This window comes from Hyla sarda, chromosome 8, assembly GCF_029499605.1.
Source record: "Hyla sarda isolate aHylSar1 chromosome 8, aHylSar1.hap1, whole genome shotgun sequence".
Taxonomy (NCBI): Eukaryota; Metazoa; Chordata; class Amphibia; order Anura; family Hylidae; genus Hyla; species Hyla sarda.
The window spans coordinates 20,010,343-20,037,870 of record NC_079196.1 but is presented as its reverse complement, the minus strand read 5'-3'; the positions used below and the strand labels follow the sequence as shown (position 1 = coordinate 20,037,870).

General features: G+C 41.3%; 1 protein-coding gene across 3 annotated transcripts in view; it reads right to left on the bottom strand.

Moving 5' to 3' along the window:
• Positions 1-362: 362 nt before the first annotated feature.
• OBSL1 (obscurin like cytoskeletal adaptor 1) overlaps positions 363-27,528 on the bottom strand; it is a 102,052-nt gene continuing 74,886 nt past the window's right edge. For all 3 annotated transcript variants that reach the window (XM_056535879.1, XM_056535880.1, XM_056535881.1), the window contains exons 18-27: positions 20,284-20,559; positions 19,889-20,158; positions 17,594-17,860; positions 16,872-17,251; positions 14,423-14,576; positions 8,948-9,109; positions 8,385-8,489; positions 6,115-6,381; positions 2,912-3,181; positions 363-2,594 (exon numbers count right to left, since the gene is read on the bottom strand). In XM_056535879.1, coding sequence (XP_056391854.1) covers positions 2,587-2,594; positions 2,912-3,181; positions 6,115-6,381; positions 8,385-8,489; positions 8,948-9,109; positions 14,423-14,576; positions 16,872-17,251; positions 17,594-17,860; positions 19,889-20,158; positions 20,284-20,559 — 2,159 coding nt within the window. In that variant the 3' untranslated portion in view covers positions 363-2,586. The remainder of the gene's footprint in view (positions 2,595-2,911; positions 3,182-6,114; positions 6,382-8,384; positions 8,490-8,947; positions 9,110-14,422; positions 14,577-16,871; positions 17,252-17,593; positions 17,861-19,888; positions 20,159-20,283; positions 20,560-27,528) is intronic.

Genomic DNA, 27,528 nt, shown 5'->3' with positions numbered 1-27,528 from the left:
CCCGCCATGACTGGAATTCCCCATTCGAAAGCAATTCATAGAAAATCTAAACAATAAGCCTAAAGAATATCTGGGGGATGTATATTTGTTTTTATAGGTGGGGTCTGTGCCCGTATACCTAGTCGCTAGCCGTCATCTCATTGATCTGAAGGTATTCCACAGTGGAATGTGACTACGAAATCTTGCAGTGGACCCTTTACCTACAAACCCTAGATGGGACTAACAGGCCTGGGTTAGATTTGTTCTTCTAAGCCAGCGGTCTTCAAACTGTGGCCCTCCAGCTGTTGCAAAACTACAACTCCCAGCATGCCCGGAATTGTAGTTTTGCAACAGCTGGAGGGCCACAGTTTGAAGACCACTGTTCTAAGCATAAAGCAACCCATATATATATGCGACAGCTGATGGCCGAAAGCTTGTTGGCCTGACACCTATCTCTCTTAATCCCTCCGCACGAATATTTATCTTGGCCACGGGTTCTTTAAATGGAGAGAGGAGGGGTATGCTGCTGTCAGACTCTGAAGAAGGCTTATCTCTACGAGATCAAAAAGATCATGCAGTTAAAGGGGTACTCCCCGCTAGACATCTTATTCCCTATACAAAAGGGAGGGGATAATGTGGTGGCCCAGTACGGGAGGTATTACCCCGTACCTTCACTGTCCTGTCAGGCAGCATCCTTCAGTGTCCCCAGGGCCCCTGCATTCGTTTCCCCATTGAAAATATGTTGTACTGTATAAAATGTGTTATCACTTTAAGAGTTGTACCATGTGATAGGTCATGTGATTGTTACCCAGGAGGTACCAGTGACCAGGTGATCCCAAGAGTGACCTATGGGCCCCTGCTGGTCTCCCCCATATAAGCCCTGGGTGGATCTTCTCTCTCTTCTGCTGAGGTCCAGTGCAGTCTTGTCTAGTGTGTGTGTCCAGAGTGTTGGAGACCTCAAAGTCCAGTCCTGCAGCCACCATCAAGTCAAGTAAGATAAAGTCACAGCTTTATGAGTCAAGTCAAGTCTGTCCCTGTCATCTGTCAAGTCAGCGTGGTCTGCATTCAATTGTCCATTCCTACTACAAGTCCCAGCAAGCCCTTAAGGTCTCTGAAGTCACTGGTCACCTCCTTGGGCCCTGGCTGCACTGTATAGACTTTACCATCTGTCTTCCCTCAGTAAAGCTACCGTTGTCCGTAACTTGGGGTTGGAGTCTTTATTGCCCCCGTGCCTAGCCCAGGATCCAGCGGTATACCTTCAGGTGGTTAAAGGATAAACCACGCCCTGGCGTCACGAATACAAGGGGTTAGTGCCATCTGCTCCTGGGGACCCTCGCAATCTCGGCTACGGCACCCCAGACATCCAGTGCACGGAGCGAACTTCGCCCCCTGCTGGATGCCTGGCGATGCGGGGCGGAGGCTCGTGTCGTCATGGTCATGCCCCGTTCGTGATGTCACGGCCACGCCACTTCACTGCAAGTCTACGGGAGTCTGTGTGATGGCTGTCACGCCCCCTCCCATAGACTTGCACTGAGGGGGCGCGGCAATGACGTCACAAGAGGGGCGTGGCCGTGACACCACTAGCCTCTGGCGCTGCACCTGATGCTCTAAACGAATGCCGGGTGCAGCAGGGAGATCCCCAACATCATCGGGGGGGCCTCTAAACACATCAGACAGTTAGTCCTGCCCAAATTGGCCGGGTTGGTCAACTCATTTCTAATGTGTATGGTTGGTTTTGTGAGATTTTGGTGTCCTTTTTGATCCATTGCTTTGCAAATTAGGCCTTTAACAGAAGGAAGAGAGCAGGTATGGGAAGCATCCTCCCTGGCTAATGGCCGATCCATAAAAAAGCCTTGAAGTAAGAAATATCCAATAGGTGGCACTAGAGAGACAGCTTTCTTCCTTTTGAAGGGAGGGTTATTTGCATACCCTTTTCCCAGGGTGCATTGCCTGGCCTATAACACCCCCTAAGTCAGCTAGCAGTCTCCACACAACAGAACCATTGCTATCGGTTTTGACCCGGCCTCCTGGTTTGTCCTCCTCTCTCCAGATTATTAGAAGAAGCAAAGGAAGGAAACCTTCACCCCCGCGCCACAGGTTGGACTCCTCTGATCTCCAAGAAGGCAAAGATGGTTGACAGAGAAAAAACAAATCATAGAACAAGAAGAATCTTCAGTAACTCCTGCGGGGGAACACCTACAGTATATTTGATGACATCGTACAAACATTTTTTTTGCATTCCCCCTTTATCATCCATTCTCCCATACTCCTGTGTCTTCCTGCCATATTTCCATGCCGCCATCTTGTCTATGTCATCCCTTGTCTCCATCTGCCAGTCACTCCGCTGGTTTACATATACGGCTTGTCTCGCTGTCTTCCAGATGGGAGGGATGGGTGGACAGGTTTTCAATAAGGTTTACAAATAAATAAGTGAGCGCTGAGAATACAAGGGTCTAGAACCCAAAAGCTTGGCTGCAACCGAGCCTTGGCACTTGGCGTTGGTAAGAGCACTGCTCTACCTATTGGGGCTGGGAAGAGAGGAACAGAGGCTTGAAGATAGTGTTGGCTCTTGTGAAAGAGATGACGCTGATCCTGCAACATGTCTTCCTATTGTTCTGTTGAAAGACAAAAGCAAAGAACATATGTTACTATCTCAGAGACATCGATAGATGGAAACAAAAGGGGGTCGGAGATATTGAGGAGCACTGAAGGAGCCAATGGGGTGATCTTTCTCTTCTAGTGCTGTAACTTATGGTGAACCTACAAACTTTAACAATTAAAAATGGTTTACAAGTCCCCCTAAAATGGGTTGGAGTGGCCCCCTGTGGTACTAGAGGCACTTGGCATTGGTAAGAGCCCTGCTCTACCTATTGGGGCTGGAAAGAGAGCTCCATACAAAGCACCACATGACCATTCATCTGCACACCGTTACCTTGCACAATGAGCTGCGCTTCCGCACGTGTTTTCCCAGCTGTAAACCTCACGGTTCCTGACATTTCAGGGTACGTGTCCTGCAGGGTGAGCCTGTGCCGGTTTCCTCTGGCTTCGATGATGATGTCGCCTCCGTTGTGTAGCTGCACCCCATTTAGACTCCACTGTGGAGGTCTGGATAGAGGAAGGGACACCTCACACTCGAAACACGCGTCATCGGGGGCGGTCACTTTTACATCTCTCAGATTTTTATATAGTTGGATTGCTAAACCTGAAACCAACCGGCATAAAGAGAAAATTAACTTATCTTTCTTGTCCTGGTTCTTTATAAGGCCGCCCCTATAGCTGCCCTTCTATGTTCCCATGACTGTACCTTATGTTCAGTGTTATCCTAAGGATATTCTGTAAATTCAAATCCAAATCAACAGTAAAACAAATCCAGACATAACTCTTAAAGGGGTACTCCGCTCCCCTGCTTCCGGAGCTCCTCTCCCCCGCGTCTGGAAGTTATTGTTCCGAACGATGTGTGTGCGGGCTTCCGTGTTCAGGGCCGCCCCTTGTGACGTCACGCCCGCCCCCTCGTGACGTCACACCCGCCCCCTCAACGAAAGTCTATGGAAGGGGGCGCGACGGCCTCAACGAAAGTCTATGGGAAGTCGCGCCCCCTTCCCATAGACTTTCCTTGAGGCCGTCGTGCCCCCTTCCCATAGACTTTCCTTGAGGCCGTCGTGCCCCCTTCCCATAGACTTTCCTTGAGGCCGTCGTGCCCCCTTCCCATAGACTTTCCTTGAGGCCGTCGTGCCCCCTTCCCATAGACTTTCTTTGAGGCCGTCGTGCCCCCTTCCCATAGACTTTCCTTGAGGCCGTCGTGCCCCCTTCCCATAGACTTTCCTTGAGGCTGTCGTGCCCCCTTCCCATAGACTTTCATTGAGGGGGCGGGCGTGACATCACGAGGGGGCGGGCATGACGTCACGAGGGGGCGGGCATGACGTCACGAGGGGGCGGTCCTGAACACGGAAGCCCGCACACACATTGTTCGGAACAATAACTTCTGGACGCTGGGGAGCGGAGCTCCGAAAGCAAGGGAACGGAAAAAATATTCTGTGCAAGAGAAAAGAACAGTCCCAAAACTAAGGGGTGGGAAATACACATCCTAGAGCCCCTCTTAGCTTAACCTTATAAACTCTCCTACTGGCCTCTCAATATGCATGGATGACCTTTTACAATGCCCAGCACCATCACATGTACCCTACATGGGCTGACACGATGCTAGGCTCCGACTCCTTCATAACGGTGTAGTGTCTTTGCACGTCTTTTGGCAGTGCCCCCCTTGTGCAGGGTCTGCTGGACGGCCTGGAACCAGAACTCAGAGATTCCGTACCCAGGATCTGCCTATCGTACCATTCAGTGCTTTACGGTGTGTTCCCTGGGACCCGCGACGTGGAGGCCATCCAGGAGGCCTGGCGCCTTATGAACTGTTTTAAGGACACTCTGTGGTTTGCCAGGAACCGCCTCGTGATCAACAGGGAGAACATGTCGGTCCGGGACTGCCGCAGGTTCATCCGGAGCCTGCTGAGAGACTATGCCATCTTGGATAGCCCGGTCGTCAATGAAAAAGAAGAGGAGTGGAGACCCTTCTCCTTCCCCATGTCCCCCTGAAGTTACGGCCCAGTAGTTTGGCCCTGTGATCCACCCCCTCCCTACCCCCACAGTATGCAGTATGATTCTCCGATCACCGGCAACCAGGAAGAGGATCGTGGTGGAGACCGGAGCCGGTTACTGGAGGCCCTGGGGGAGTAAAAGATAGTATGTACATCTTTATTTTTTTTTATTGCCAGCAGTATCGAGGACAATTTTTATATTCTGGAGTTCTCCTTTAAATAATGGACCAAACACTGTAAAGTGAAAGGGTTCAGACAATGTTTATCTAATGTATATTGGGGGTCTTAGTGTTATTATTGTGACATAATGGTAAAGTAGAAGTATGTTCTGTCACTGATAACTGGGGAAAAAACTTTTATTCCACAAGTAAATGGCCCTTCCGGTATGCTGTAAAATATACAACCCCACCCCTCCCCCACCACTGCTAGAACAATGGTCTCCAACCTGCGGACCTCCAGATGTTGCAAAACTACAACTCCCAGCATGCCCGGACAGCCGTTGGCTGTCCGGGCATGCTGGGAGTTGTAGTTTTGCAACAGCTAGAGGCACCCTGGTTGGGAAACACTGGTCTATGTAGAGGACAGAAACTTATTCAGGGTCCTGTACAGAACACGCAATGTCCTAAAAAAAAAAAAGTAACATGGAGCCGCCCTCACCTGATGTCCAAAGGAGCAGCTAACCCTGGTACAGGTAAAGAGTACAGAACATGTAGTACCTCCCTGTACTGTAGGGGGCGCTACCAGACACCAGTCAGTGCATACACTTCAGTAATACAGGTAAAGAGTACAGAATATGTAATACCTCCCTGTACTGTAGGGGGCGCTACCAGACACCAGTCAGTGCATGCACTTCAGTAATACAGGTAAAGAGTAGAGAACATGTAATACCTCCCTGTACTGTAGGGGGCACTACCAGACACCAGTCAGTGCATACACTTCAGTAATACAGGTTAAGAATACAGAACATGTAATACCTCCCTGTACTGTAGGGGGTGCTACCAGACACCAATCAGTCAGTGCATGCACTTCAGTAATATAGGTAAAGAGTACAGAACATGTAATACCTTTACGTACTGTAGGAGGCGCTACCAGACACCAGTCAGTGCATACACTTCAGTAATACAGGTAAAGAGTAGAGAACATGTAATACCTCCCTGTACTGTAGGGGGCGCTACCAGACACCAGTCAGTGCATACACTTCAGTAATACAGGTAAAGAGTAGTACAGAACATGTAACACCTCCCTGTACTGTAGGGGCGATACCAGACACCAGTCAGTGCATACACTTCAGTAATACAGGTAAAGAGTAGTACAGAACATGTAACACCTCCCTGTACTGTAGGGGGCGCTACCAGACACCAGTCAGTACATACACTTCAGTAATACATGTAAAGAGTAGTACAGAACATGTAACACCTCCCTGTACTGTAGGGGGCGCTACCAGACACCAGTCAGTGCATACACTGGAGGTCCACAGGTTGAAGACCACTGGGCTAGAAGGTTTAGTGTCTCACAGATTTTGCATATGTTTTTTAGTGCTCACCCTCCACTAGTAACCGGGCGGAGGTCTGGCCCCCTGGGGTCTTCATAGTGTAGACGTCTTCATCTTCAGGGCCCACATCATTGATGTACAGAGTGCGATAAGCGTCCTCGCTGGTGATCTGATACTTGTCAGAAGGAACAATGACTTGACTGCCTCTCAGCCAAGTGACTGGAGCTCGGGCCGGACTGACCTTACATTCGAATATCACGCGATGCCCTTGTAGGGCCGTCTTGTCCCTCAGAGATTTTACAATGCGGACAGGTAACTCTAGAGACAAGATAAGAATAAATGGTGTCAAAACTTTACGGAAACTACAGAGAATACCGAGGAACCTAAATGGGCACAGAGCTTGTGCCACCTTTATTCTGGTCCCTATGGTATTTAGTGAGAAATATTTACCAACCATAATTACTGTATTACTAACAACCCCTTATACATGTTCTTCGTCAGTATACAAGGTGTATATAGGAGGCAGTATTATAGTAGTTATATTCTTGTATATAGCAGACAGTATTATAGTAGTTATATTCTTGCATATAGGAGCAGTATTATAGTAGTTATATTCTTGTATATAGGAGCAGTATTGTAGTAGTTATATTCTTGTATATAGGAGCAGTATTATAGTAGTTATATTCTTGTATATAGGAGCAGTATTATAGTAGTTATATTCTTGTATATAGGAGCAGTATTATAGTAGTTACATTCCTGTATATAGGAGCAGTATTATAGTAGTTATATTCATGTATATAGGAGGCAGTATTATAATAGTTATATTCTTGTATATAGGAGCAGTATTATAGTAGTTATATTCTTGTATATAGGAGCAGTATTATAGTAGTTATATTCTTGTATATAGGAGGCAGTATTATAGTAGTTATATTCTTGTATATAGGGGGCAGTATTATAGTAGTTATATTCTTGTATATAGGAGCAGTATTATAGTAGTTATATTCTTGTATATAGAAGGCAGTATTATAGTAGTTATATTCTTGTATATAGGAGGCAGTATTACAGTAGTTATATTCTTGTATATAGGAGCAGTGTTATAGTAGTTATATTCTTGTATATAGGAGCAGTATTATAGTAGTTATATTCTTGTATATAGGAGCAGTATTATAGTAGTTATATTCTTGTATATAGGAGCAGTATTATAGTAGTTATATTCTTGTATATAGGAGCAGTATTATAGTAGTTATATTCTTGTATATAGGAGGCAGTATTATAGTAGTTATATTCTTGTATATAGGAGGCAGTATTACAGTAGTTATATTCTTGTATATAGGAGGCAGTATTACAGTAGTTATATTCTTGTATATAGGAGCAGTATTATAATAGTTATATTCTTGTATATAGGAGGCAGTATTATAGTAGTTATATTCTTGTACATAGGAGCAGTATTATAGTAGTTATATTCTTGTATATAGGAGGCAGTATTATAGTAGTTATATTCTTGTATATAGGAGGCAGTATTATAGTAGTTCTATTCTTGTATATAGGAGCAGTATTATAGTAGTTCTATTCTTGTATATAGGAGCAGTATTATAGTAGTTATATTCTTGTATATAGGAGGCAGTATTATAGTAGTTATATTCTTGTATATAGGAGGCAGTATTATAGTAGTTATATTCTTGTATATAGGAGCAGTGTTATAGTAGTTATATTCTTGTATATGGGAGGCAGTATTATAGTAGTTATATTCTTATATATAGGAGCAGTATTATAGAGGTTATATTCTTGTATATAGGAGGCAGTATTATAGTAGATATATTCTTGTATATAGGAGCAGTATTATAGTAGGTATATTCTTGCATATAGGAGCAGTATTATAGTAGTTATATTCTTGTATATAGGAGGCAGTATTATAGTAGTTATATTCTTGTATATAGGAGCAGTATTATAGTAGTTATATTCTTATATATAGGAGCAGTATTATAGAGGTTATATTCTTGTATATAGGAGCAGTATTATAGTAGGTATATTCTTGCATATAGGAGCAGTATTATAGTAGTTATATTCTTGTATATAGGAGGCAGTATTATAGTAGTTATATTCTTGTATATAGGAGGCAGTATTATAGTGGTTATATACTTGTACATAGGGGGCAGTATTATAGCAGTTACATTCTCGCACTTAGGGAGCAGTATTTTAGTAGTTACTGTATATTTAGAGATAAAAGTGCAGAAGTTTGAACATGCCCCATATTTAGAATATATAGGGGGCAGGATTATTCTTCTAAACAAACCCACATATGACAAGACTTTACCGCTTACCTTTGACTTTGAGTTTTGCTCTCGACTCTACTCTTCGGGCCCGAAAGAGAATTTCTCCAGAGTCTTCACACTGAGCCCCACAAATAAGAAGAAAGTGTCTTCTTCCTACAGAAAAATGAAATATATTGCAGTGTAAAAAAAAAAAAAACCTAAGAAATAACTTTCTGGACCTAGAAAATTGATCATAAAGAGCAGTGGTCTTCAACCTGCGGACCTCCAGAAGTTGCAAAACTACGACTCCCAGCATGCCCGGACAGCCAACGGCTGTCCGGGCATGCTGGGAGTTGTAGTTTTGCAACATATGGAGGTCCGCAGGTTGAAGACCACTGCTGTAGGGGATACTGTAAAAGATCAGAGTTTGGAACAAGCTAGACCTCCGCTAAAATGAAGCCAGTAATGAAGTTATTTGTGTTAGTTGCAGCGGAAAGTTATAATTACATCATAATTTATCTGACAAATAGAACAGTGAAAGGTCTTGGAAATAATATGATATATCAGAAAAATGAATGAATTGACTAGTATATAGATTATAGTGATAGTAGGGGGAGTAGGGACAGCGTTACCTTCTTGGCGGATCTTCGTGGTGGATGTTACTTTAATTTTCTCTCCATTTTTGAACCATTCTCCTTTGGCCTGTGCGCAGGATAATTCGCAGATAAACGCCGCGTTGTCATTCTCCACTATCTCAACATCTTGCAAATCTTTTAGCACTTGTGGTTCTTGCTCTGGGGAAGAGAACATTTTAGAAGATTTACAGCCTTATAACTAGAGGTAAAGAAAAGTTACCTACACGGTGCCAGAAAGCAAAATGAAGCAAACCACAGACATCTCCGATCTAAAAATGGTTCCTTATTATTCACCTTAAAGGGGTTATCCTGGAAAAACTTTTTTTTTAAAAAAATATAAATATATATATATATATATATATATATATATATATATATATATATCAACTGGCTCCAGAAAGTTAAACAGATTTGTAAATGACTTCTATTACAAAATCTTTATCCTTCCAGTACTTATCAGCTGCTGAAGTTGAGTTGTTATTTTCTGCCTGGCAACAGTGCTCTCTGCTGACATCTCTGCTTGTCTCGGGAACTGCACAGAGTAGAAGAGGTTTGCTATGGGGATTTGCTTCTACTCTGGACAGTTCCTGAGACACGTGTCATCGGAGAGCACTTAGACAGAAAAGATCAACTCAACTTCAGCAGCTCATAAGTACTGAAAGGATTAAGATTTTTTAATAGAAGTAATTTACAAATCTGTTTAACTTTCTGGAGCCAGTTGAAATATATATATATATATATATATATATATATATATATATACATATATATACATATATATATATATATATATATATATATATATATATATATTAATAAATAAAAAGGTTTTTCCTGGATAACCCCCACAGCCCCACAGCCCATAGCTAACATTCCGGGGACGTATGTGGTGATATTAGGTGGTTACTTGATAACCATACTTGTAGAATGTGACATTAGACAGATTCAAAAAGGGGAAGAATAACATTTTTACTCTCGTTTTGTCCCATTTATATAAGATACATCACCACCTACAGGATTTGAATCCCAAATAGGGAATACAACCCCCTTTATCACACCCTAAAATTAAAACAGACCTCCAAATAATTATGAACCCATAGACCAACACCAGACCCATTAAAAAAAGACCTTTAAGAGAGACTTTTAATACAGACTGCAGAAGAAATTCACCCCATAGGACAGAGCCTAGACCAGACCCCAATTCACTACAGACCCCAGACGCCCACTTAAATCAGACCACTGACCAGACTTTCCCTCAGTAGACCCGAAAAAGATGCCACTTTAAAGGGGTATTCCAGGCAAAAACTTTTTTTTATATATATCAACTGGCTCCAGAAAGTTAAACAGATTTGTAAATTACTTCTATTAAAAAATCTTAATCCTTCCAATAGTTATTAGCTTCTGAAGTTGAGTTGCTGTTTTCGGTCTAACTGCTTTCTGATGACTCACGTCCCGGGAGCTGTCCAGCTCCTATGGGGATATTCTCCCATCATGCACAGCTCCCGGGACGTGACATCATCATTGAGCAGTTAGACAGAAAACTTCAGAAGCTAATAACTATTGGAAGGATTAAGATTTTTTTAATAGAAGTAATTTACAAATCTGTTTAACTTTCTGGAGCCAGTTGATATATAAAAAAAAGTTTTTGCCTGGAATACCCCTTTAAAACAGAACTGTAGATCAGGCTTCTCCATAATGCCGAACCTAAGACCAGACTCCCCCTTAATGGGGTATCCAATGGAAAACTTAAAAGTTTAAATCAACTGGTGCCAGAAAGTTAAACAGATTTGTAAATTACTTCTATTAACATTTTTTAATCCTTCCAGTACTTATTAGGTGCTGAATACTACAGAGGAAATTATTTTCTTCTTGGAACACAGAGCTCTCTGCTGACATCACGAGCACAGTGCTCTCTGCTGACATCTCTGTCCATTTTAGGAACTGTCCAGAGCAGCATATGTTTTCTATGGGGATTTTCTCCTACTCTGGACAGTTCTTAAAATGGACAGAGATGTCAGCAGAGAGCACTGTGCTCGTGATGTCAGCAGAGAGCACTGTTTTCCACAAAGAAAATAATTTTCCTCTCTAGTATTCAGCAGCTAATAACTACTGGAAGGATTAAGATTTTTTAATAGAAGTAATTTACAAATCTCAAAGAAAAGATGTAATATTCGGCACTGCTCCTATTGGCTAGGCTGGATTGTATGGCGGGCGTGTGACTAGGACAAACCGATAGAGATATGGTGGTGCTCTGACGTTTCAGCAAAGTTCAAATCTTCAATACAGTAGAGAATAGAATAACATCGGCACTCACCGGTCTTCTCTTAAAAAAGGCTTCTTTATTGATACATACTCACAACATGAAATGCAGTAAGGGAGAGGGACCCGTGCAGGGGGGGTACGTAGTAGGCGACAGATTCTGTTTCACTCGTTATACGAGCTTCATCCGGCCATGTCTACCTGGATTTCTGTGCTGCTTTTTATACAGGTGGGCGGCCAATCGTGAATGCTCTGGACCGCCCTCCTCTTCTGATGCACCTGGCGAGTTCTCGTTAGAGTCTCACCATTGGCTAACCATCGCCATTTTTGTAAGTGCATCAGTATAAGAAAGCATATACTAAGACAAGTGCATGTTAAAAACTGAAAATTTTAAAACATGGTGCATAATCAATTTTATCATTCAATCCGAGAGGACCAGCTGCTGCTGTTTGTATGATCCAATATGTTTCTCTTTGCAATAGGTATTGATCCAGACTTATCCCTGGTTTGGGTTTAACCTTTTCTATCCCGGAGAATTTTAGGTGATCCAATTGTCCCTTGTGGGCTTCCATCATATGGGCAATAAGACGCGGTGCTCCTTTCAAGGTACGGAACGAATATAGATGTTCCCTAATACGAGCACATAATTGTCTTATCGTTTTGCCGATATAATAGAACCCGCAGGGGCAATAGATGACATATACCACAAATTTAGTTCTACAAGTAATAAGATCAGTTACTGTGTGCGTAATTGCACCTAATCTCATAGTTTTTAATTCAGCGTTATACTTACAAAAACTACATGACTTACATGCAAAATTCCCTTTCGGGGTACATTTCTCTAGCCATGTATTTTCTGTATTTTTCTTAGTTTTTACTTGTTTTTTCAAAATGTCACCTATAGTTTTATTTTTTCTGTATGAAATCAATGTTTTTTTACTAGCTACTTCTTTCAATTCTGCATCGCTCTCTATTATGTGCCAATTCCGTCTAACTGCCTGTTCTATAGTTCTATTCAAAGGTGTATTCTGAAAGGTGAAAGTGAAACGTTTCTGTTCTAATGTGTGTGTCTTATTCTTATTTTTATTCTTTAATAGATTAACTCGTTGCATTTTTGTAGTTCTTTCTCTACCTTCTTTTATTAACTGTATTGGATACTGTCTTTCTATGAGTCTTTTCTGTAAATCATCGGCTTGCATGTTAAATGTTTCTTCTTGGGCATTATTCCGCCTTAGACGAATAAATTGTCCGTAGGGAATACCCTTCTTCACTGATGCTGGGTGAGAGCTGTGATAGTGAAGAAGGGTATTCCTGGACATATCTTTTCTATGTCATTCACTCACAATCTTATTTCCATTAATAATCAATTTAACATCTAAAAATTCGATAGATGATCCTCCAAATTGAGACGTAAAGGCAAGGTTCATTGTATTCACTTCATTTAGCTGCCTAACGAAACTGTCAAATTGTGACTCAGTCCCTGCCCAAGCTATTAATATGTCGTCCACATAGCGGGCATAGAATTTCAAATGCCCGATATATGGATTCATGGAGGAGTAAATATACTGCCTCTCAAATTCAGCCAAAAAGAGGTTAGCGTATGTACAGGACACCGGGGTACCCATCGGGGTCCCGGTGTCCTGTCTATACCAACTATCTCCAAACATAAATGTACTGTTAGTTAGTACAAAGGAAAGTGCATCAATTCCGAAACCAACAAATTCTTCTGACTTATTGGACCTTCTTAGTCCTTCCTTGGCAGCCTGCACACCCGTATCATGTGGAATACGGGTGTACAGGCTGACAACATCTATTGAACACAGCTTCCACTCCCTCTCCCAATTCAAATCTTCCATCATTTGTAAAAGGTGTAAAGTATCCTTTATGTATGCAGGTATGGCCTTCAGCATAGGGCTCAATAGCCATTCCAAGTAATGAGAAAGGTGTTCAGTGACAGATCCCACCCCCGTGACGATGGGTCGTCCCAGGGGGGGGGGGGGGGGGGGGACTGTCCTTTATGAACTTTAGGTAAATGATACCAGGTAGCTGGCTTAAACAGCAGCAGCTGGTCCTCTCGGATTGAATGATAAAATTGATTATGCACCATGTTTTAAAATTTTCAGTTTTTAACATGCACATGTCTTAGTATATGCTTTCTTATACTGATGCACTTACAAAAATGGCGATGGTTAGCCAATGGTGAGACTCTAACGAGAACTCGCCAGGTGCATCAGAAGAGGAGGGCGGTCCAGAGCATTCGCGATTGGCCGCCCACCTGTATAAAAAGCAGCACAGAAATCCAGGTAGACATGGCCGGATGAAGCTCGTATAACGAGTGAAACAGAATCTGTCGCCTACTACGTACCCCCCCTGCACGGGTCCCTCTCCCTTACTGCATTTCATGTTGTGAGTATGTATCAATAAAGAAGCCTTTTTTAAGAGAAGACCGGTGAGTGCCGATGTTATTCTATTCTCTACTGTATTGATAATTTACAAATCTGTTTAACTTTCTGGCACCAGTTGATTTAAAAAAAAAAAAAAAAAACATAAAAAAAAAAAGTTTTCCACCGGAGTACCCCTTTGATACAGACCCCAGACCAGACTCCTCCTAAATACAGACCCCAGACAAGACTCCTCATTAATACAGAACAAAGACCAGACTCCACCCTAATACAGACCTCAAGCCAGACTTCTCCTTAAAGGGGTACTCCGCTGCTCAGCGATTGGAACAAACTGTTCCGAACACTGGAGCAGGCGACGGGAGCTCGTGACATCATAGCCCCGCCCCCTCATGATGTCATGCCATGCCCCCTCAATGCAAGTCTATGGGAGGGGGCGTGACATCCGTCACGCCCCCTCCCATAGACTTGCATTGAGGGGGCTGGGTGTGACATCATGAGGGGGCGGGGCTTTGACATCACAAGTTCCTGGCACCGGCTCAAGCATTCGGAGCAGTTTGTTCCAAACGCGGAGTACCCCTTTAATACATACCCCAGACCGGACTCCACAGACCCCAGACTTTACTTTCACTAAATACAGATGCCAAAAATATATTCAAACCAAAAAATATAGACCCCATCAGAAAAGCTGATACTCACCTCTCCCCATTTCACTCCTGGTGTCACCACAAACAACACAAATGACACCAAATCCAGCATCGGGACGTTGTCTATGGCAGCACCCCGTAGTGAGAAACATGCTGGGAAGACTTACCAAGAACACGTAACGTGGCCGAGGCACTCAGGTCACCCACATTGCATGTGTACGTTCCAGCATCTTGGGGTCCACACTGGTTGATATGAAGTATTCGCCGTCGTCCCACCGAGAACATACGGCACAATGTGCTTGGGACCAACTCCTCCGCGTCCTGTAAGATAACCAGAACATTTCTGAGAACTACTAAGTAAGGCCGGGGTCACACCACGTGTTTGCAATACAGTTCCCGTATACGTTTTCAATGTCAAAACCGTACGGAACCGTATTGAAAACCGAACGCATTGACTCTCCATTGAAAACTGTATGCCAAACGATGCATCAGGTTGTGTCCGTTTTGCGTCTTGTACGGTTTTGTCCATTTATTTTCCCCGTACCCAAAATCGTAGACTACCACGGTTTTTGGTCTGGGTAAAAAAACGTATATGTTTTTTTTAACATGGGAGTCAATTGGAACCGTACAGAGCCATATGTGCGTACGGTTCCATCCGGTTTTCACCATCCGGTTTTTGACTTTGCACAGTTTTTTTTTTTTCATGGAATTTCAATCAAACAAGTGATACTTTATTCATAATGGAGTGAAAAGTTAAAAACATATACATTATTTTTCATTAAAATTTTTCAAAAATCATTTCTCAAAACCGTATACAGTTTTTATCCGTATAAGGATTAAAATTTGTACACACGTTTTGATACAGTTTAATCCGGTTTTGAGGAATCTGTTTTTCATCAAAAACCTGATACGGGAAACTGTATTGCAAAATCGTGGTGTGAATGCAGCCATTGTTGAGACCAGAACTCTATGGAAACCTGGTAATTGGTTCTGAAGCCCCAAAATGTCATCCAAAAATAGGAAAAAGTGAGGATTAAAGATTAAAAAAAAAGTAGATAATACCAACCTGTACTGTACGGGGCGCTATCAGACATCAGTCAGTGCATGCACTTCAGTAATACAGGTAAAGAGTACAGAACATGTAATACCTCCCTGTACTGTAGGGGCGCTACCAGACACCAATCAGTGCATGCACTTCAGTAATACAGGTAAAGTGTACAGAACATGTAATACCTCCCTGTACTGTAGGGGGCGCTACCAGACACCAGTCAGTGAATACACTTCAGTAATACAGGTAAAGAATACAGAACATGTAATACCTCCCTGTACTGTAGGGGGCGCTACCAGACACCAGTCAGTGCATACACTTCAGTAATACAGGTAAAGAGTAGTACAGAACATGTAATACCTCCCTGTACTGTAGGAGGCGCTACCAGACACCAGTCAGTGCATACACTTCAGTAATACAGGTAAAGAGTACAGAACATGTAATACCTCCCTGTACTGTAGGGGGCGCTACCAGACACCAGTCAGTGCATACACTTCAGTAATACAGGTAAATAGTAGTACAGAACATGTAACACCTCCCTGTACTGTAGGGGGCGCTACCATACACCACTCAGTGCATACACTTCAGTAATACAGGTAAAGAGTACAGAACATGTAATACCTCCCTGTACTGTAGGGGGCGCTACCAGACACCAGTCAGTGCATACACTTCAGTAATACAGGTAAAGAGTACAGAACATGTAATACCTCCCTGTACTGTAGGGGGCGCTACCAGACACCAGTCAGTGCATGCACTTCAGTAATACAGGTAAAGAGTACAGAACATGTAATACCTCCCTGTACTGTAGGAGGCGCTACCAGACACCAGTCAGTGCATACACTTGAGTAATACAGGTAAAGAGTAGTACAGAACATGTAATACCTCCCTGTACTGTAGGGGGCGCTACCAGACACCAGTCAGTGCATGCACTTCAGTAATACATGTAAAGAGTACAGAACATGTAATACCTCCCTGTACTGTAGGGGGCGCTACCAGACACCAGTCAGTGCATACACTTTAGGAATACAGGGGTTTTACCAGTGAATGCCCATTCTGATTGGTCAGATCTTTCAGCCATTGACAGGTATCACAGATCTGGACTGTCTGTACATTGTGTTGAGTCTGGTTTCAAGTTACAATGGTCCAGAAAAAACCATTGTATGTATGTTGAGACCATTGTAAGTTGTAAAGAGTACAGAACATGTAATACCTCCCTGTACTGTAGGGGGCGCTACCAGACACCAGTCAGTGCATACACTTTAGGAATACAGGGGTTTTACCAGTGAATGCCCATTCTAATTGGTCAGATCTTTCAGCCATTGACAGGTATCACAGATCTGGACTGTCTGTACATTGTGTTGAGTCTGGTTTCAAGTTACAATGGTCCAGAAAAAACCATTGTATGTATGTTGAGACCATTGTAAGTTGAGGGATCACTGTGACAACAAGCTGTTTTGGTTGAATGTTCAAAAAAAACTCTCTTCAGACTTGTGCTCCTTTCTTCACATCTACATTTGTAAACCAATATCCTTGTGTATGGAGAGCGGTACTATAGACATCTGTGTTACCTTGCTCCACGTCACCACGGCTTCTTGTTTGGAGACCTCACACTGGAATGTGGCTAGCCCGGCTTCATGAACGACACAGTCCTGTGGGGCTTGTGTGATGGCCAGTGGGTGCTCCGTGACAGTCAGCTGTCCCATAGTACGCAAGGTATCAGTGATAAAAGCGATCACTGAAGTATCGGGAAGCGATAGGTCTAAAAGGCGCAAAGAATGCTGGCGCCCATTCGATTTGATGACGCATCGGTCATCGGAGGTCAAAGGGACGCCTCCTTTCCACCACTCTCCTTTCAAATCATCATGGGTCAATTCCACCAAAAACTCCACGTCACTTCCCTCCACACATCGCACGTCTTTTAAGCCTTTCTTTATGCCAATACTTCGGGCTGTGGTAAAATAAAATAAATAAAAAAAAAAAAAAAATTAACCATGAGGAAACTGGAAGGGGAATTAGGGTGCGTTCACACTGCAGAATCCAGCGAGCGGAGATTCTGCCTGGTGGTCTGCCTGGTGGCCGCCGCCAAGAATGCTTCGACGCTAGGGCCGCTCACCATTGACCTCTATGCAGTGCTCGCGGACTTCCGTGCAAAGAATGAACATGTTCTTTCTTTGCGCGAAACGCAGTGTGAACGAGTCTCGCGGAGACCCATTCACACTAATGTTAAGTTCACACCGCGGAGTTCCGTAGTGTGAACGCACCCTTATACAGAAAAAACACAGAGGCTTACGTAGAACATTCAGGCGGCAATCGCTTCGGTCGTGGAGACTTTCACAGCTGTACCGCCCACGGTCAGACGCCTGGACACCAAGGATGGTCAGCGTATGGCTATGCCCCGAGTCCTGAAGAGTAAACCTATCGTTGGGCTGAATCACAACGCCCTGCTTCACCCAGTGGACTTCTGCCTTCTCAGTGGTGACCTGGACCTCAAAAGTGACATCCTGTTCTTCTTCTACCTCCATGTCTTTCAGTCCTTTGGAAAACATCACATGAGCCTCTGCAGAAAAAAAAAATAACGTTAAAGGGGTACTCCACTGCCTAAGTGACCAGAACGTTTAGTTCAGTACACTGGGTGCGGGGGTCGTGACGCCATGGCCACGCCCCTCGTGATGTCACCCCCCCTCAATGCAAGTCTATGGGAGGGGGCGTGACGTCCGTCACGCCCCCTCCCATAGACTTGCATTGAGGGGGCGAGGTGTGACGACACGATCCCCGCAGCCCGTACCCAGCATTCAGAACTAAGTGTTTCAGGCACCTTTAAAGGGAATCAAGATAAACCATTTCATTTATATATTTCATTTTAGGACAATGTAGTTTTAATGTTATTTATTAATAAAGTGTGAACTGGGGGCTGCTGCCATTACTGTAGCCTCTTTGTGGTGTGTCACTTCACAACACCTACACAGTTGCTTTATGGCAGACACAGGGCATAAGAAAGTTAAAGGGGTTATCCAAGAAAAAAAATTTAAATTATTATATCAACTGGCTCCCAAACGTTAAACAGATTTGTAAAATTACTTCTATTAAAAAAAAATCTTAATCCTTCCAATAATTATCTGCTGCTGAAGTTGAGTTGTTCTTTTCTGTCTGGCAACAGTGCTCTCTGCTGACATCTCTGCTTGTCTCAGGAACTGCACAGGGTAGAAGAGGGTTTGCTATGGGGATTTGTTTCTACTCTGGACAGTTCCCGAGACACGTGTCATCAGAGAGCACTTAGACAGAAAAGAACAACTCAACTTCAGCAGCTGATAAGTACTGAAAGGATTAAGATTTTTTTTTTTATAGAAGTAATTTACAAATCTGTTTAACTTTCTGGAGCCAGTTGAGATTTATATATATATATATATATATATAGACAAAGAATATATCCTTGTGCTGGCAGTGTTCTGCTGCATTCTTCTGTTGCTATATATATATATATATATATATATATATATATATATATATATATATAAAATTCCTGGATAACCCCTTTAAGACGGAGAGTGTTTCATAGAAAAGCGTGGACTGCTTACTGCACATGTGCATAGCACAGGCTAGGTGAAATGAAAGGCGGAGCCAGCACCATTTTCTTGAAGTCCCAGAGGAGCAGTGACCTATCAAGAGACATCTAGTCTGTTCTTTACCACTCTTCAGACACCAACAAAATGATGACAGTGGAATTGAAAAAACAATAAAAAACAAAAAATCCCCCCTCTCCTTTTGCACGCACGTAGACAGAGGAGGAAGGTAGACGGGCGAGATCTAATTTGCAGCAGCCAGACAAGTTTCTTGCTTTCACCATTTTCCTCATCTTAGCTCCCTCTGCTGGTGAACAGTGGGATATATGCGGGATAAAAAAAATGTAAAAAAATGTATTTAACTTCTAAAAAAAAATAATCGCATTTGGTGACACATTCTCTTTAAGGGACCTGCAGTCCAATCCCAAAAATCTATGACGAAGAACAATTCAGTCCTCACAAAACCTACACCTACTAAGAAAAAAAAGATTTGGAGGCACTCAGGTTACCAGTGGAAATTTCTTTATTCCGTCTTTCAGGTCACAGATACATCACATGGCCGACGCATTGCGTCGGCCATGTGATGTATCTGTGACCTGAAAGACGGAATAAAGAAATTTCCACTGGTAACCTGAGTGCCCCCCGAATCTTCTATTTTTCTGGGATCGCTATCTTTTCTTCTGGATGAGCACCGGGAAGGAGATCTGTTGACTACTACAGTGGTTGACTACTACACATATAATAGGCTGAACTGAGTACGGTAGTGCCGACTACTATCTGTATTCTATCGTGGACTATCTACACCTACTAAGCTTGGACTACCCATCGAAGCCTTACTGGGTGCATGCTAGTTCATGTCACAGGGACCGGGTGAGTAGGATCTAAGTGAAGCTACAGTCAAATCTTACTTTTAAGGTCTTGCTACAGAAGTACAAAAAGTGTTTAGCAAGGGACTGTTGGGGGGGGGGGGGGGGGCATAGATGGCCAACCATTGGACTGGAACCACCTTCAACCCAATGTCTTACCTTGAACTCTTAGTCTTGCCCGTGAGATGAGTCCTTCAGCATTAGCAATGATGGTGCCAGAGTCGGACAAGCGACAACCATGCAACGTTAAAGAGTGGCAGAGTCCATTACTCGACATGCTGGCCCGACGGTCGGAGTTTACCGGGGATCCATTGAGTTCCCAGTGGAGAATGACATCCTCTGGAGATACGACACATTTAAAGGTGGCAGTGTCTCCTTCCAGGACTGTGACGTTCTGGAGCTCAGTGATAAATTCCACCTGCCGTGGTACTAAAGAGAAGAGATACAACCACCAGTAAGATATCACGTCTCTACGAACAATGGCCGATGACGTCACCACGAACAATGGCCGATGACATCACCGCGATATCAACGAAGACAACGAAAGAAAGTACCTTCTACGCGAACTTCTGTCTGTAACTGGTCTGTACCGGCATCACAGGTGTATGTGCCAGAGTCTAAAGCTCGGACACTTTGTATGGTAAGTTGCCGGTGAACTCCTCGAGAGGTGATTTTGACCCGTCCTCCAGACACAAGCTCCTCCCCATTTCTCAGCCAGCGCACCTTAAAATTTGGCCGCGACAACTCACAGGAAAGAACAAGGTCATCCCCGGTCATTAAAGTATGGTGTTCCGGAGTTCCTGTGTTACCAACAATGGTGACCGGAGGAGCTAAGGGAAAGGAGAGAAAATTAGGGCCAAAAAATAAAAAAGTATGTAAAAAATCACCACAAAATGATGCCAAGCAAATAGAAGTGCAGCCCTTCTCAGCCGAAACAGCAAACGAAACGTCACTACGGGCAATGTCATCTGAGAATAGGCACTGACAGGGAGGCATTGCAAGCATGGAGGGGGGGGGGGGGGGGTATGAGGCTTTGTGGAGGCACAGCACACTATAATGGAGGCATCACAGGAGGAGGAAGGAGGCGGAGCAAGGATACAGAAGAGGAGGAGGAGGCTGATTAAAGGGGTACTCCCGTGGAAAACTTTTTTTTTTTTTTTTTAAATCAACTGGTGCCAGAAAGTAAATCCCTTCTATTAAAAAAATATTAATCCTTCCAGTACATTTTAGGGGCTGTATACTAAAGAGAAATCCAAAAAAAAAAAGAAATGCATTTCCTCTGATATCATGACCACAGTGCTCTCTGCTGACCTCTGCTGTTCATTTTAGGAACTGTCCAGAGCAGGAACAAAATCCCCATAGCAAACATCTCCTGCTCTGGACAGTTCCTAAAATGGACAGCAGAGGTCAGCAGAGAGCACTGTGGTCATCACATCAGAGGAAATGCATTTCTTTTTTTTTTTTTATTTCTCTGTAGTATACAGCCCCTAAAAAGTACTGGAAGGATTCAGATTTTTTTTATAGAAGTGATTTACAAATCTGTTTAACTTTCTGGCACCATTTGATTTAGTACCCCTTTAAAGGGGCTCTGTGAAATCGGAGGTTCATTTTTGAACAGTGGTTAGCTTGACTACAAGCAGGCAACGTGGATTAGACTAAGAAAGCGTGTTAATATTTGGGGTTTTTATGGAAATGAGCACATCAGCCTTCAGCATATGGATGATAAATGTCATAGAAAGAGCACAGGGGGGTCAGATTAAACGTTAGAATGGAAACTGCACCCAACAATTTCCTTGGAATAATAACCTTTAAATGCTGTATACGAATCCCTACATCATCCCCTACAGCAGTGGTCTCCAACCTGCGGACCTCCAGATGTTGCAAAACTACAACTCCCAGCATGCCCGGACAGCCAACGGCTGTCCGGGCATGCTGGGAGTTGTAGTTTTGCAACATCTGGAGGTCCGCAGGTTGAAGACCACTGCCCTAAAGTGACCTAACGTACAGGTATATACAATGCAAAAGCAATTCCAGTCTAATATGAGGATCATGGGAGAGATTCATCAAAACTTGTGCACAGGAGAAGACGGAGAGTTGCCCATAGCAACCAGACTGTTACTTTCATTTTTAAAAAGGCCTCTGAAAAAAAAAAGAAGCAATCTAATTGGTTGCTAAGGGCAACTGGTTAACTTTCAATCTGCATATATATTCATGCATTATAGTAGTTATATTCTTGTATATAAGAGCGGTATTATAGTAGTTATATTCTTGTATATAGAGCAGTATTATAGTAGTTATATTCTTGTATATAGGAGCAGTATTATAGTAGTTATATTCTTGTATATAGGAGCAGTATTATAGTAGTTATATTCTTGTATATAGGAGCAGTATTATAGTAGTTATATTCTTGTATGTAGGAGCAGTATTATAGTAGTTATATTCTTGTATATAAGAGCGGTATTATAGTAGTTATATTCTTGTATATATGAGCAGTATTATAGTAGTTACATTCTTGTATATAGGAGGCAGTATTATAGTAGTTATATTCTTGTATATAGGAGCAGTATTATAGTAGTTATATTCTTGTATATAGGAGACAGTATTATAGTACTTATATTCTTGTATATAGGAGCAGTATTATAGTAGTTATATTCTTGTATATAGGAGGCAGTATTATAGTAGTTATATTCTTGTATATAGGAGCAGTATTATAGTAGTTATATTCTTGTATATAGGAGGCAGTATTATAGTAGTTATATTCTTGTATATAGGAGCAGTATTATAGTAGTTATATTCTTGTATATAGGAGCAGTATTATAGTAGTTATATTCTTGTATATAGGGAGCAGTATTATAGTAGTTATATTCTTGTATATAGGAGGCAGTATTATAGTAGTTATATTCTTGTATATAGGAGCAGTATTATAGTAGTTATATTCTTGTATATAGGAGCAATATTATAGTAGTTATATTCTTGTATATAGGCGCAGTATTATAGTAGTTATATTCTTGTATATAGGAGCAGTATTATAGTAGTTATATTCTTGTATATAGGAGCAGCATTATAGTAGTTATATTCTTGTATATAGGAGCAGTATTATAGTAGTTATATTCTTGTACATAGGAGCAGTATTATAGTAGTTATATTCTTGTATATAGGCGCAGTATTATAGTAGTTATATTCTTGTATATAGGCGCAGTATTATAGTAGTTATATTCTTGTATATAGGAGCAGTATTATAGTAGTTATATTCTTGTATATAGGAGCAGTATTATAGTAGTTATATTCTTGCATATAGGAGCAGTATTATAGTAGTTATATTCTTGTATATAGGAGCAGTATTATAGTAGTTATATTCTTGTATATAGGAGCAGTATTATAGTAGTTATATTCCTGTATATAGGAGACAGTATTATAGTAGTTATATTCTTGTATATAAGAGCAGTATTATAGTAGTTATATTCTTGTATATAGGAGACAGTATTATAGTAGTTATATTCTTGTATATAGGAGGCAGTATTATAGTAATTATATTCTTGTATATAGGAGCAGTATTATAGTAGTTATGTTCTTGTATATAGGAGCAGTATTATAGTAGGTATATTCTTGTATATAGGAGCAGTATTATAGTAGGTATATTCTTGTATATAGGAGCAGTATTATAGTAGTTATATTCTTGTATATAGGAGCAGTATTATAGTAGTTATATTCTTGTATATAGGAGCAGTATTATAGTAGTTATATTCTTGTATATAGGAGCAGTATTATAGTAGTTATATTCTTGTATATAGGAGCAGTATTATAGTAGTTATATTCTTGTATATAGGAGCAGTATTATAGTAGTTATATTCTTGTATATAGGAGCAGTATTATAGTAGTTATATTCTTGTATATAGGAGCAGTATTATAGTAGTTATATTCTTGTATATAGGCGCAGTATTATAGTAGTTATATTCTTGTATATAGGAGCAGTATTATAGTAGTTATATTCTTGTATATAGGAGCAGTATTGTAGTAGTTATATTCTTGTACATAGGAGCAGTATTATAGTAGTTATATTCTTGTACATAGGAGCAGTATTATAGTAGTTATATTCTTGAATATAGGCGCAGTATTATGGTAGTTATATTCTTGTATATAGGCGCAGTATTATAGTAGTTATATTCTTGTATATAGGAGCAGTATTATAGTAGTTATATTCTTGTACATAGGAGCAGTATTATAGTAGTTATATTCTTGTACATAGGAGCAGTATTATAGTAGTTATATTCTTGTATATAGGAGCAGTATTATAGTAGTTATATTCTTGTATATAGGAGACAGTATTATAGTAGTTATATTCTTGTATATAGGAGGCAGTATTATAGTAATTATATTCTTGTATATAGGAGCAGTATTATAGCAGTTATATTCTTGTATATAGGAGCAGTATTATAGTAGTTATATTCTTGCATATAGGAGGTAGTATTATAGTAGTTATATTCTTGTATATAGGAGCAGTATTATAGTAGTTATATTCTTGCATATAGGAGGTAGTGTTATATTAGTTATATTCTTGTATAGAGGAGCAGTATTATAGTAGTTATATTCTTGTATATAGGAGCAGTATTATAGTAGTTATATTCTTGTATATAGGAGCAGTATTATAGTAATTATATTCTTGTATATAGGAGGCAGTATTATAGTAGTTATATTCTTGTATATAGGGGCAGTATTATAGTAGTTATATTCTTGTATATAGGAGCAGTATTATAGTAGTTATATTCTTGTATATAGGAGCAGTATTATAGTAGTTATAGTCTTGTACATAGGGGCAGTATTATAGTAGTTATATTCTTGTATATAGGAGGCAGTATTGTAGTAGTTATATTCTTGTATATAGGAGGCAGTATTATAGTAGTTATATTCTTGTATATAGGAGAGGTATTATAGTAGTTATATTCTTGTATATAGGAGGCAGTATTATAGTAGTTATATTCTTGTATATAGGAGGCAGTATTATAGTAGTTATATCCTTGTATATAAATGCAGTATTATAGTAGTTATATTCTTGTATATAGGAGCAGTATTATAGTAGTTATATTCTTGTATATAGGAGGCAGTATTATAGTAGTTATATTCTTGTACATAGGAGGCAGTATTATAGTAGTTATATTCTTGTATATAGGAGCAGTATTATATTAGTTATATTCTTGTATATAGGAGCAGTATTATAGTAGTTATATTCTTGTATATAGGAGGCAGTATTATAGTATTTATATTCTTGAACATAGGAGGCAGTATTATAGTAGTTATATTCTTGTATATAGGAGAAGTATTATAGTAGTTATATTCTTGTATATAGGAGCAGTATTATAGTAGTTATATTCTTGTATATAGGAGCAGTATTATAGTAGTTATATTCTTGTATATAGGAGCAGTATTATAGTAGTTATATTCTTGTATATAGGAGGCAGTATTATAGTAGTTATATTCTTGTATATAGGAGGCAGTATTATAGTAGTTATATTCTTGTATATAGGAGCAGTATTATAGTAGTTATATTCTTATATATAGGGGCAGTATTATAGTAGTTATATTCTTGTATATAGGAGCAGTATTATAGTAGTTATATTCTTGTATATAGGAGGCAGTATTATAGTAGTTATATTCTTGTATATAGGAGCAGTATTATAGTAGTTATATTCTTGTATATAGGGAGCAGTATTATAGTAGTTATATTCTTGTATATAGGAGGCAGTATTATAGTAGTTATATTCTTGTATATAGGAGGCAGTATTATAGTAGTTATATTGTTGTACATAGGGAGCAGCATTATGTTAAGTTGAAGCTATTTTTTTTTCTTTTTTCACAGTCTTTATCATGCCAATATTTGACTGGAATTACTTTATCTGTTCCACTTCCATGAAACAGGAAATTGAATTGGTAAATTTTTAATTTTTTTTGCGTAAATATTTTTATTTTATTTTTTATTTAAAGGCGATTACTTCCAACAGGCTTCGATGGGTGAAGCTGACATTTGACATGTCAGAGGGATGCAATATAAGGGTCTCACAGCATAGGCTGGGGTAAGGGGAATGCAGGGTTGTGGGTGTTAGGGGGGGGGGGGGGGTCGGATGCAGGAGGGTGTTGGTTGCAGTGCCTCTTCGTCACTCCTGTTACCTCCCACAGTGACATAAAAGCTGAAGCTGTCGTTGCGGGCATCGCACAGATATTCCCCCGCGTCATCACGCACTGCTCCAAGGATGGTCAGTGAGCGCTCTGCTCCCCTCTCCTCCATTAGTATGTGCGGATTGTCCTGTAGTCGCTCTCCGTTCTTGTACCATCTCACTTCAGCGTCAGATTGAGACAGAGAGAGCGCCAGCCTGAGCTCCTCAGACACAGTGCACACCCTCCGCGGCATGATCTGGTCACGGTCTAAGACCACCACTACAGCCTCTTCCAAGAACCAAACACCGAGAGGAATTAAGAGTCCCAGTTGAGAACGGAGTGGGGACACAATCTAACTGCAAGTTCAATCCCCCTTTCAATTAGGTTGCAAACACATTTTCATTTACATGAATGATGAGAAAAGTAAGACAGTGATCACACAACGTATGCAGCAGACAGTCAGAGCAGATAGTTTACCGCCAAGGTGGCCACATCTCGTACAAAAGAAAGTCTATCTGGAAAAATCTGATTACTAATGCCAACTGAGGTGGGGAATCACATGACGTGACTAAGCCTCCTGATTGGTTGCTAAGGAGACAGAGGACTTGACTGCACATGGCGTTGTCAGGCAGTGTGGTCCATAGCTTTTTTATTCAGATTTTTGTAAATGTAAATTTAGATGGAGAAGCCCTCTGGTTTGTAAGAAGAAATCCAATTATTTCTTTATTACTATCATTTTTGAACATGTTTAACAGTACATTGTATGGTATAGGCTCCACAGGGTGGACGAACAGTTTTAAAGGGGTACTCCGGTGGGAATAGTTTTTTTTTTCCCTAGAAAGTTCTAGGAGAACTGTAGTGCAAAATAACTTATCCCCTATGCGAAGGGGATCGCGGGACCCCCCACGATCTCCTGTACGGGGCCACGGCAGTATGCTGGAAGGGGGCGTGTCCGTCCCTGCATGAAACGGCAGCCAACACGCCCCCTTCATATATTCCAACGAGATATATGGAGGGGGCGTGTCTGCCGCGGCTTTCTGCTGGGGACGATACAGCGCTTCCTGTAGACTGCCATGGCCCGTAAAGGGGATCCTAGGGGGCCCCAGTGGTCGGACCCCCCCAAGCCCCCCCCCCCCCCCGCGATCTACAACTTATCCCCTATCCTTTGGATAGGGGATAAGTTATATTGCACTATAGTTCTTCTTTAAACAAATTAGTAAATTTGTAAATAAAAATCTAAAACCTTCCAGTACTTATCAGCTGCTGTATTGTCCAGAGGAAGTTGTGTAGATCTTCCCAGTCTGACCACAGTGCTCTCTGCTGACACCTCTGTCCGTGTCAGGAACTGTCCAGAGCAGGAGCCTCTCCTGCACTGTACAATTCCTGACATGGACAGAGGTGTCAGCAGAGAGCACTGTGGTCAGACTGGAAAGTACTACACAACTTCCTCTGGAGCAAACAGAAGCTGATAAGTACTGGAAGGATTAAGATTTTTAAATAGAAGTAATTTACAAATCTGTTTAACTTTCTGCCACCAGTTGATTTGAAAACATTTGTTTTCCACCAGAGTACCCCTTTAAGGGTTTTCTCTATTGTACAAAGGTTTTGATTCAATGGTCTTTGATAGTGGTAACAAAACTGCGTCCCTT